The sequence below is a fragment of the Benincasa hispida genome, chromosome 1, assembly GCF_009727055.1.
Source record: "Benincasa hispida cultivar B227 chromosome 1, ASM972705v1, whole genome shotgun sequence".
Classification (NCBI taxonomy): Eukaryota; Viridiplantae; Streptophyta; class Magnoliopsida; order Cucurbitales; family Cucurbitaceae; genus Benincasa; species Benincasa hispida.
The window spans coordinates 39171955-39184349 of NC_052349.1; the positions used below are offsets into that span (position 1 = coordinate 39171955).

Below are 12395 nucleotides of genomic sequence, written 5' to 3' on the forward strand. Positions count from 1 at the left end.
TATTATTTAAAATTTAATTATTATCTATAGTTAAAACTAGGCACTTTGATAGTAATATATGGATCAAAATGGATACATAAGTTTATATTAACCAAAATAGAGGTTTCCAATGTTGAGGACAAAAATAGTAAAATATAGTATTAAATTTTCAAGAACCAATAATCAGAATTAAACCAGCATAACAAGAAAAATGATCAAATATATTTTTTGTTATGCTTTTTCAAAAAATGATAAGCTAAAAGGCTTCCCAATAAGGTATTGTTAAGTGGATTGAACTGAAATTGAAATCAACAAATATAAACAAATATTATTTTACTCATCTTGCTGATATGCAACAAATACACAACTCTAAAAACTTATTTGAAAATCCAGTTAGTGGGAAAAAAGTGTTCATATCCATGACCTGTGCTGCCACAAAAGTGTTAAAAAATTTATAAAATTTAACCAAATTATTGAGTGGTAGTTCAAACCATTCCAAAAATAGTCATCCAATTTCACTATAAAATCCTTCTCTTAGCCTATACAATTTTATCACAAAAAAGAAAATGAGCCAAAATGATAGCATCTGGGTAAAGGTTCAGCTCAAATCTTCCATTGAGAAGTTCTATGGCTTCTTCAGGAACCATATGGGGGATTTGGTCAATATGTTTCCTGAGCAGTTCAAGAACTTTCAGTATGTGGAAGGTGAAAATTTCTCTGCTGACACTATTGTACAGTTGAAATACCACCTTGGTGAGTGTGATGATTTGTTTACTCTTTTCTTCTTCTAATATTTGTATATATTAGGTTTAAATCCCTTTCGTTTGCTCCAATTTGAACTTTAAAGAATAGCCATTTTAATCTTCCAACTATCAATGAAGTATTAATTTCTTTTCTAAAAACTGTTGAAGTTACAAAACATTTTAAAGTCGAGGGACTAGGTTGAAACATTGACTTTATTATTCTTTTTAACTTGATCAATAACAATTTCGGTAGGGAGATTTTAACCTTTGATCTCTTGATAGAAGATATATGTCTTAACCAATTGAATTATACTATATTTCTGAACTTTTAACTTAAATTTAATTTTTTTTAGACTCACATGTAATGATGAAAAAACAGTGTTTATAAACTTAACTTTAAAGGTAAAAAAACAAAAAATTAAATCCATATAAAGAGGGTCAAACTTTGCACAACATTAGTTATACACATGTTGATTTCATATTTGGTTAATTCATGAACATGAACATACAGGAAGTCATCAATTATTAACAGCAAAGATAAAGCTAAGAGTGGTGGATGATGTGAAGAAATGCATAATTTATGAAGCTGTTGAAGGAGATGTGCTAAAGCATTACAAAGTATTTATTGTAAAACTTGAAGCTGTTAACGGAGGCTTAAGCAATAAAGTTGGAGGAAGCTTTGCAAAATGGACTGTTGATTTTGTAAAGGCAAATGAATATGTGCCTTCACCAGAAAACTACTTGGAAATGTTTGTCAACATTTCCAAAGGTGTTGATGCTTATTTTTCCAAGAACTAAAACCCCTAAAACACTCAAAGTATGACCTAAAGTTTGGAGGCTTTTCTACTTGGTTTGTTCATAAATAAGAAAATGAATGTGTAATGTGTAATGTGTTTTATGTATGTTATGGTTTAATTTGGGGAAATAATGTATGTGATATATTGTAATATTGGTAATTGAAAATCTATGTGTCTGTGTATATCAAAAGCTCTCAAATGTGTGCCATGTTCAATTGGCTAATGGATCACTACTTCAAGTACGCAAAATTTGATGATACAATTAAGATGTTTTAGGAAGTATCTTTTATATTTAATTCTAAGCCAATAAAAAATCCTCATTAAGAAAATAGCTTTTAAAAAATTCAATTTCAAGGAACATTCTTATACAAAAATAAAAACAAATTTGTGAAAACTACTATATATATATATAGGTGGCAATGTAGGAGATCTGGTGGTGATGCATGGGTGACAGGTGGTTGGTGTGTGGAAATGAACAGTGTAATGTGAATGATGGTATGAGAAAATTGGTGTAAGTGTGAAAAATTAAAATTATATTATATTATTTGTTGGAAATTAAAACAATGATTATGTGGAAATTAATAAAATAAATAGATAAACAAATAATTATTTTATTTTGATGGTGGAAAATGTTGGAAATCAAAATTGAAAAATACTTAAATGAAATCAAAACTTGAAGATGAAAACGGCGATTCAAAGAGGAAGAAATTAGAGAAAATAAGAATTTTTATTGGAATTTCACAAGTACAAATTCTTTCTTTTCATAATAGAAAGTATTCAAAAGAAACTCAAAAGAAACTCATACAAAAAAACTCACTAAAAACCTTTGCCCAAGCTATCTACTAAACCTCCTTTATATAGATTTAGGAAATATTTATTACGCAAAACATGCCACATTATTCTTCATAGGATGGGTAGGAAGACAACATCTAAAAACCTTATATGACACCTATACAACATTTTTAACACCTAAAACCTTAAATGACATCCGTGCAACATTTTGATAACTTTGTCTTCATTTGCAACTTTGAAAATTTTATCATCTACTGATTTGGATCGATGGATTGAGTCTGAATGTAGTTATGGTACATAAAATTTACAAATTCGTCTTGATCTTCTTCTTGAATATAGGATGTACTTTTCTCTTGACTGATAGTGGATTGACATGAGATTTATTGAAGGATAACATTGAGTTCTTCTTCATTTGATATTTGCGCCATTGCGGCCATTAGTCTTGATTGTTGAGTATGAAATTCTTGGTTTTTTTAAATAGAGAACCATTTCTCCATCACATTTTTTGAAGCAACAACTGTGTTGAATTTGTCCTATATCACTTGACTCTATAGATTCCATTTGACCCCGTGATTGAGTAAGTCCAATAAAAGATTATTGCCAGATGAAAATAATTTGAAAAAGTAGAGTTAAATCAAAAGAATTTGAGAAAATATTGTTTGAAAAGTATTTAAAACTATAAAAAAAAAATGGTATGGTAGAATAGCCTCATTAAGGCAAAATATATTCCATCAATCATTAAACCATAATGGAAAATTTTGAGTACATGTTTTGTCAAACATTATGAACCAAGAATGATTAAAATTGTTTCACCAAAACATATTGCACCAAATATCTTGATAATCTATGCATGAATAAGTTTATGGAAGAAATTAATAGGAAAATCCTTTTTTCGATATAAATACTTTGGTTCCACTTGGTTGGAGTTAGAATATAAAGAATTATAACTTTTGAAAAAGTAATCCTATTGAGATCGTTTTTGTTTCTGTTATAAGAGATTTCAATTTGAGTAGGTATCAACAAGAATAAACAACTTTTTCTGTGGATGACTTGGAATGAAGCTAATCATTTTTACTATTAGTTTAAGGTGGTACATAAAGCTAATCATTCATTATTAATAAAGTTGATTAATTCTCTATAAGTTAAATTACCAAAATGAATTGTCTCTTGATAGGTTTATCTAATTATTTGACGTATCTTTTTGGTAAATAATTTTCGCAATCCTAAGAGGAATTTTTCTTTCCAGTATTGATTATTGTAACTTATTTGAGTGAAGACTTTGTTTAAGAAAATGACCTTATACCATATAAAATCTTGATGTTTTGGATAGATAAGGTTAGAAAGAATTTCAAAACTTCTTTTTTGAAATTGGAGGGGTTCTCTTATAAAAATTTTAGTTATAGTGTAAATTAGGGTTGCAACGACATCTTGTGTTTGATTTAATCCTGCATGACTCTGCTCAACTTTAACAGCAGTTAAGATTTTTGTTTTGTCTATTTGGGATACACAGTTATCCCATCATCCTTTCAAATTTCCAATGAATCTGAAGATTGGCATTTGGGTAATCTGGTGATCAATATTTCGGTGTACTTTATATGTTGTAGTTGCTAAGTTCATCTCATGCATCAAATTTAGGATTTGATGTTGTGTCATGCCACCTACATTCCATTCATAGATGCCATTACTAGTATAATTGAGCATGGGTTAATTGATATCTTTCTTCAAATTACATGTCCGAAAAAATGGTCTAGGTCAATGGTTTTGCCTTTTGAATGTCTGAATTTGTTATTTTTCTAAGAGTAAGATTTTGAAATTTATCTTCCAATTTATGACATCAGAAATAATTTCATTGGAATATTCATTTATGATGTTAACTTTGGATATTGATGTATTTAAATGTTTAGAAGTTAGATGGATTTAAGCTTAAATTTTGTAATTGAAGGTTAATTTTATCTAGAATATTGTTTGATTTTTTGCTTGAAAAAAATTAGTTTTAAATCTTTATTTGAGATTTCAAAGGTGTTGAATAAAGGTTTTGTTTTATCAACAGGTTGAGGTTGAGGTTTGATAGGATAATGTTGGAGTTCAAGTTTAGATTCTAATTTTTCAACCTGGTTAGATATTGTATGTAAAATTTTATTAGAATAATTATTTTGTAATTGTATGTTTGTAATATCTTTTAATGTTGGTACTTTTGTTTCACTTCCAGGTGTATCAATCATTTTGAAAGGAGAAACTAAGCTTGATTTTTGAAATCATTGGTAGAAAATAGATAACACAAAATACAAAAATTTACTGATCGAACAGATATTGTTTATTGTTGAGGATCCCACGTTGAAAAATCATGAAGACCACATGATCTTTATAGAATATATTTAGATTATAGTCCAACGGGTTGAATATACATAAATTATAATTTATGTAGGATGAGTGTGCAGAAAACAAGCAAATGTTCAACCAGCTGGACTATAAGAGTATTTTTGTGAGTTTTAGTCAGTCTTTTTACCATTTAGGGGTATTTGACAATCAAGAAGAGTTGGGTTGAGTTGGTATTTTTTATCAATTCAATATTTGATAACCCAACTCTCCCCAATTCTCTCTCCCTCCAATGTTTTTAATGATTCCACCCATCAATCTCCGTTGGTGATTATTGCTGCCACACTCTAGCGACATACTCCGATGACCCCCTTCGGATGCCCATCTATGACGACCAACTCCGAGTTCCGACAACCACCTCCGACGACACTGTGGCAACCAATTCCGACAACCACCTTGGTACAAAAAAACTCTAACTTCCACATTTGTACGACAAATTTCGACGAAGAACTTCAGGTCCACCAACTTCCATCGACGACTCTAGCGACTAACTCCAACGACTACCTTCGCACAAGTAACTTCGGCGACTTACTCTGCCTATCACCTTTGTGTGCCCCAACTTTGACGACCACCGATAAAAATAAAATGGTGAGTTTAATTACCCACCATTTTATCACTCTCACTCGCACCCATTTTCCCATGCGTTTTCATTACTCTCCCAACTCCCTCAATTACTTTTTCATTTCTCTTTCTCATGCTCTCTTCACATTTATTCCCCTTCTCTCATCTTCTCTCTTCTTTCACTGTTTGATTTGTCTTTCTCATTTTCTCCTTTTCTTCTCTATCTCGCTTGTATGGATTTTATTTTCCCTTTCCTTTCTCAACTCCTCATTTCTCGTTATTTATTTTCTTTCTATGGCCATTCTTTTAGATTTAATTATTCTTCTTCTATTTCATTTTTTTCTTAGATCTAAAAAATATTACATACGACGTCCTATTATTGTTTCACTAAACAAAAGTTCAACTATATATTTTAAACAACCAATCATTTAATATTTTCAAATATTACATAATTCTAATGAAATAGTAGAATTTAAAATTATAACTCAAGTTTTTTTTTTTTTTTTAAAGATAGTTTGTACACTGATGCAACATAATAGTGGAAAAAATAGACATCAAAATTTCTAAAATTATTTCACCGGTTTTAGAAAAAGGTAAATCCATATTCCACAAATTGGTCAAAAAAGACGATCTAATAGTTGATTTTATGATTTAAATTGTAAGATTTTAGTTTTTTTAAGATTAACATTTAAATGTCATCCCTTCTATCTAAAACAATGTCAATAGTTTCATTTGATGTCACTAATCCTTTCAATTTTTTTTTTTTTTAATTTTTACGGTAATTAATGATTAAGTTGGATTTTTTAATGGAATAATCAATTATTTTTTCGTGTTTAAAAAATTGAATTCAAAATTTTGTATTTTGTATATAAATATGTTGTAGAGAATTTGTTATGCTTTGAGAATGGAAAAAATTAGATTTTTTTTTATCTTAGAAAAGTTAGAAAAATATATGCATAGTTCAAAATTAAAATCAACCATAGCAAAAAAGAAAAAAAAGACAAAATCAATTTCATTTACAAAAACAATAGTAGATATCCTAACTCAACTCAACTCAACTCCGCATCCAAACACAGACAATACTAAATCAATTCAATTCTGTACATCAAACACAGACAATTTAACTCTTCAGATAATAATTACCAACTCAATTTAACTCAACTCTCTGCTTTTATCATGCGTCAAACTCCCCCTTATAGAAAATGCACATATTTTAGGAATGAAAACCTGTTTTTGAAAACCATTTTTTCCCCTTTTCGAAATTTCCTATAATTTTAAAATTACAAAAACAGAAAATTCAATTAGACCCCAAACCGTATACTTGTTCTATAGTATTTCGATCTCATCGTTAATTCTTTGAATCTTTTTTATATATGATAACTACTTTTTAAAAAAATATTTTTCAAAAATCCAACAAACAATTAAGTCCTTTAGCGGCCAAGACAAGTAAGATGCTACACAGATAATGTTTAAACCCTTTCAAGGTAAATCACAATTTATACTCTGAGTGATACTAATAACTTTAAATAAATGATATAGATCATACAAAGAGAAAAAGTTATAAACATCTATATTTCATACATATAAAGAGACATTTTATTGAAAATGCACTAACAAATGGACTGATTTTTGTGAATGGTACTACATGATAGAATATCAACTCCTAGGGTACAAATTCAATACACTAAAACTTTTTATATCCAACATATTCTTATCTTTCATAAGAGGATAGAAAGCCCAAGAAACAGAAGACACATATTTTTTAATAAGAAATGAAATACAAAAAAGGTTGCCCAATGAAGTCCCTTTTTAGTGAATTAAGCCAAAGTGGACTCTCAAGAAACAAACAAGATTATCTGCAACAGATAACAACCCTAAAAAAATAGTTTTAAAATACAGTTAGTGGGGGGGAAAGTGTGCACCATGAACAGCACAAAAGTGAAAAAAACAATGATTAAAATTTATAGCCATTTTTTTTAGTGGTGTTTCAAATAATTAACTATGATATTGACCCAAGTTCACTATAAATCCTCAACTTAGCCTATAGTGTTTATCACATCAAAGGAAATTAAAATGAGCCAAATTGAAAGTGTTTGGGTGAAGTTTAAGCTAGAATCTTCTGCTGAGAAGTTCTATGGCTTCTTCAAGAAGAACCATGTAGGGGAATTGTTTCATATGTTTCCTCAGCATTTCAAGAGTTGTCAGCTTGTGGAAGGAGAAAATTTCTCTGTTGACAGTGTTATACACTTGAAATACTATCTTGGTGAGTTATCTCATTATTTGATATTACTTTTTTTTTTTATCTTATATTTGTGTTAGGTTTAAATCCCTAGTATAAACTAGTCATTGAAATTTTAACACGTCTATTTTATTTTTTTAAGTTCTAAAAACAAAACAATTTCGATTCTTGCTAGTTACTAATTATTCAAGACAGTTGCAAAACTAAATTTTTTAAAAAAAAAAAAAATGAAAAGAAAAAAGCCCTAGGAGGAGGAATTTGGAAAAGAGAAGTAACAATCTAATACATACCTTATCAAACTAAGTACAAACAATCATATACTTGATTTGATTTACCATTGATACACAAAAGTATAACTATGGTTGAGTAGTGATGACCTCCATCAAAATTTCTAAAATTTATCAAGTGATATATACTTGATCATGTAATTATTCTCAATCAATAACATCTAGATAGTAATTAGATAATTGTTTTAAATAATGAAACTGCTAAAAAGTATTTCAAATATGGCAAAATGTCATTGTGTATTAATAATAGATCGTGATAGACATCTATCACTGATACTGATGGATGCCGATAGACTACGATAGATGTATATCGTGGTCTATCACTACAGTGCTATTTTGTTATATTTGTAAATAAGTTTGATATTGTTTTTTGGTTTTTTGGTTTTTTTTATATTACTTTTTAAATTTTTCTTTTTCAATCACTTTGAAATTGTAGTCAAAATTAAGAAACTAAAACTCCATTTGATAATTATTTCGTTGTTAATTTTATCCGTTCTTTTAATTTATGATTGTTGTACTCACTAGTTCTTTAGAATGGTTTCACGTTTTCTTAAAGAAAGTTTTAAATTGTCAGTCAAATTCAAAAATAAAACAAGATTTTCGAAACTAAAAACGTTGCGAAGAAAATATGGGAGAAAACAAATCGAATTTCTTTAAAATAAAAAATTACAAACTAAATCGTTGTTGATTAAGCAGAGTCTTAATAAAAGCATTACCTAATTCTAAAACTTTGACATAAATTTCAAAATTTGTTAAAAATATATGTATTGATCTATTTTCAAAATATATGAATAGAGAATCCAACCTCAAATTTCATACTTTGAAACATAACTTTATGCTAATTAATTTATGTTTATATTGAGTCATTGACCATAAATATTATTGATCTTAAACTGAACATTATATAATAGGAAAAAATAAAAATAAAAATCGGTATCAAACGAGACAAGATTTTGATGAACATTAATTATTTACATGCTCTTCGTACATGAGTTTTAATTATCTTTTGCTAAAAAAGAAAAAGAACATTATTTTTTTAAAAAAATATCAATTCATATCCCTAAATTTTAAAAGTTGTATGAAATGGTCTATGTCTGAGTTCAACTTGGAGATGAAAGTCTTCTTTCATTTCTCAACGATGAAGTAAGACTAAGCTCATGAGCTTATTATCCTAGGTCGGAACAAGTTGATAAGATCCCATTTTTTACGTCCCCGTGTCCCTTCCGTGTGGTGACATGGGGCGAAAAAAGAAAAGAGAGGGATGAGGTTTCTCTCGCTTCGAATTTTTGTAAGTATATCGATTTACATCCTTTATTACGTCTCGTTTAGAAAAACATTATGAAATTTATGATTGAATCAACTAAACTCCTAAATTTTTATAAATACATCAATTTGGATCCTTTAGTTCGATTTTTCCATTTAGAATCATCTATTGTATTTACTCTAACGACCATTTTGTAAGATTGGAATTTGAAGAAGTCTACACGTCTTTAAGAATCACTACATGAATGATTTTAAAAAATAATCATGATGAAAGATCTTAGTAGATTCACATATGAAAATTTAGAACTTAATTGACTCAAATCAAAAGTTTCACATGATATTGATGAAACAAAATCTAGAAAAACGGTTATATAAGAAAATTCGAGATTTAAATTGAAACAATTATTAGTTCATGATACAACCTTGAAAGTGTATGCATATAAATTGATGTTTCTATTTTCTTTAATTAACTTATGAACAAACAGAAAATGAATTATTAGCAGCAAAAATAAAAATGAGAGCTGTGGATGATGTGAAGAAATACATAATTTATGAAGCTGTTGAAGGAGATGTGTTAATGCAATACAAAGTGTTTAAAGTAAAAGTTGAAGCTTTTATGATTAGAGGGGTAGTAAAAAAAGGAGATATCCATGCAAAATGGACTATTGAGTTTCAAAGGGCAAATGAAAATGTGCCTGCTCCAGATAGCCACTTAGATATGTTTGTCAGCATGTCCAAATGCTTTGATGCTTATTTGTCAAATAACTAAAACCCTAAAATAATTAATTGTATTTGTAGTTATGTTGTGTCTTTTTTTTTTTTAAAGTATAATATGATGTGTAAATATTTGAACTAGGTAGTTAATGTATAATATATATCAGTTGAGTTACTCTCGCTTCGATCAGTAATGTCTAATAATATTTAAGGATATATGGATGTGAGAGTTTTGTGTATTTTATATATATATTTGTAAAAAACATGGAAGTGATTTAGAATTTAGAATTGATGGATCTTTGTTATTCCATCAATCTTGAAGAGATTCTTCATTGAGGTGAGTAGATTTGATGCATGAACTTTCAAAGTTAGGGCTTAATCTTGATTTTCTTGTTTAGATTGGATTTAAGTCTTGATTTTCTTGGTTTGATTAGGCTTAATTTTGATTTTCTTGTTTAGATTAGGCTTAATCTTGATTTTTGATTTTCTTGGTTTGGGGCATGAAGTTTCAAAGTTAGGGTTTCATTTTTCTTGGTTTGAGGCATGAAGTTTCAAAGTTAGAGCTTGATTTTCTTGGTTTGAGGCATGAAATTTCAAAGTTAGGATTTGATTTTCTTGGTTTGAGGCATGAACATTCAAAGTTAAGGCTTGATTTTCTTGGTTTGAGGTTTGAACTTTCAAAGTTAGGGTTTATTCTCTCATGTATATTCTTGAATCGCATAATAAACTCTTGTTTCATATTGTTCTTGAATGAGATTGAATTTTAGAGAACTTGCCACAGTTGGGATTGCCACTTTACCAGAGTTAGGGCTTCAGTTTTAGAGAACTTGCAAGAACTTGCAACTTTTCTTTAAGTAAATGCTTGCCAAAGTTAGATATAACAATGTGTCTAATTTGTTAGGGCTTTATGAACTAAGTAATGCTTTGCCAAACTTGGGTTCAATTTTTAGTTATTGAAATTAATATATGTTTAGCATATTAGAGCACATTCACATCTTGGGTTCAATTTTTTGAGGTTCGATTACACCTTGAATTCAATTTTTTTAGATGTGTTTGTTTTTGTTCTCTTATTTGCCTTGAGGTTATCTGATTTGTCTTACTTTCTTGATGTTGGAATGTTGTAGAACTATAAATGACAAAGTTATATGTATTGGAAACTTGTTTGTTTTTCACAACTTATTTTATGAAGTTAATCATTGTTTATCATCTTTTCTTACTAGATTTACAATCATGGATGTACAAGAGTAGATTATCCAAAGATTATGAATTAGGTATGGAAAACTTCATAAAATTTAGATTTTCTAATACAAATAACTCCTATATTCGTTGTCCTTGTTTGAAATATAGGAATTGTGAAAAACATAGGAGCAAGGATATTAGAGATCATTTACATGTCAATGGGATTGATGAAAGTTATAAAATTTGGTTTTGGCATCGGAAAAAACTTCCTAACTTATCATTTTGTGGAGAATCTTCTAAGTTTGACACCAATATGTAGGAAGAGACCGATGTTGGAAGTTTAAAAGAAATGGTTGAAGTTGCTCAAGAGATCCAAATGGATTTGAGAAGTTGCTTAATGATGCTGAAAAACCATTATACGAAGGGTGCAAAAAATACACTAAGTTGTCTATATTAGTCAAATTGTATAATTTATAAGTCAGATATGGATGGAGTGAATTAAAACACGTTAGTTCTTGCTACTTTTAATCCTGGGTGAGTTAAAAACACATTTGTCTTAACTAGTGGTCATTGGACACTACTTGCTATAAATGCATACGATGATACTATGTACTACTAACTCAATAAGGACAACATCACGGGTAGATATACGATATATAACTGACATGCAAGTTAACCTTTTTCGTTTGTAGTGTTTGTTTTAAGCTGTACATTATTTTAGAATAACTTGTGGTTATTTCTTGACAAATAGGGCAATTGCGATATTTCAATCTCAAAAGAATATTAAAAAAAAGTCGGAAGCAAACCTTATGGAGCTAAAGGCAAGTATAAATTAACAATGACTACTTATTCATCATGTTAAGTACACATCTAGTGCATAAGGATTACTTCATTCTTATTTACTGGTTTTTTCTCTGCAGTGTCCTCTACAAGTTGGGATCACCAAATGTGGATACTACGTCATGAGGTATATGAGGGATATTGTGACCAAAAGAAGCATTGTCATCTCTTATTTAGTATGTTATCGTTATTTCGACATTTCAAATAGCATAGAGAAAAATAGAATCCATTATAATATTTGGCTTTTATGTTTATAGATTGATACAAGGAAACCGTACTCACAAATCGAGTTAGATGAGGTGCATAGAGTTAGCTAAATTTTTAAGTTGCTACATGTGATCGTGGTTGGACATTTTGGATGCGTTTGTTTTGGCTAATCAATTTTTTTATTTACTTCATATCCATATAGGTGTAAATATCTTTTCGTATTATTCAAATATGCGGGGGGTGGGGGGGGGGGGGGGGGGGGGGGTAGTTTTGATTGGTATATGTGGGTAGATGGATGATTATTGTTGATAGAAGTTTTGGAAATGTATTTTTTGAAACTGTTCATATTGGGTTGATTGTTAGAATTATGTTCCTTATATTGTTTTGGAAGTGTCCATATGAGTTGACTGTTAGAATT

At 29.2% G+C, this 12395-nt stretch overlaps 1 protein-coding gene and 1 long non-coding RNA gene across 2 annotated transcripts; both read left to right on the plus strand.

Moving 5' to 3' along the window:
* Positions 1-545: 545 nt before the first annotated feature.
* On the plus strand, positions 546-1520 carry LOC120070243 (MLP-like protein 34). Its single transcript, XM_039022129.1, has 2 exons — positions 546-732; positions 1234-1520. Exons 1-2 carry the CDS (start codon positions 546-548, stop codon positions 1518-1520), a joined length of 474 nt encoding a protein of 157 aa, XP_038878057.1.
* Positions 1521-7321: 5801 nt separating this feature from the next.
* LOC120068259 lies at positions 7322-11751 on the plus strand. The gene is made up of 3 exons (XR_005479137.1): positions 7322-7511; positions 10972-11022; positions 11682-11751. It is a non-coding gene; the product is annotated as an uncharacterized LOC120068259 (long non-coding RNA).
* Positions 11752-12395: the final 644 nt, after the last annotated feature.

Excerpts from the sequence above, each read along its gene's own strand:
- LOC120070243 (XM_039022129.1), top strand. The coding sequence starts at position 546 with ATGAGCCAAAATGATAGCATCTGGGTAAAGGTTCAGCTCAAATCTTCC. Across the intron at positions 733-1,233 it reads ACAGTTGAAATACCACCTTG|GAAGTCATCAATTATTAACA; the intron begins GTGAGTGTGATG and ends ATGAACATACAG.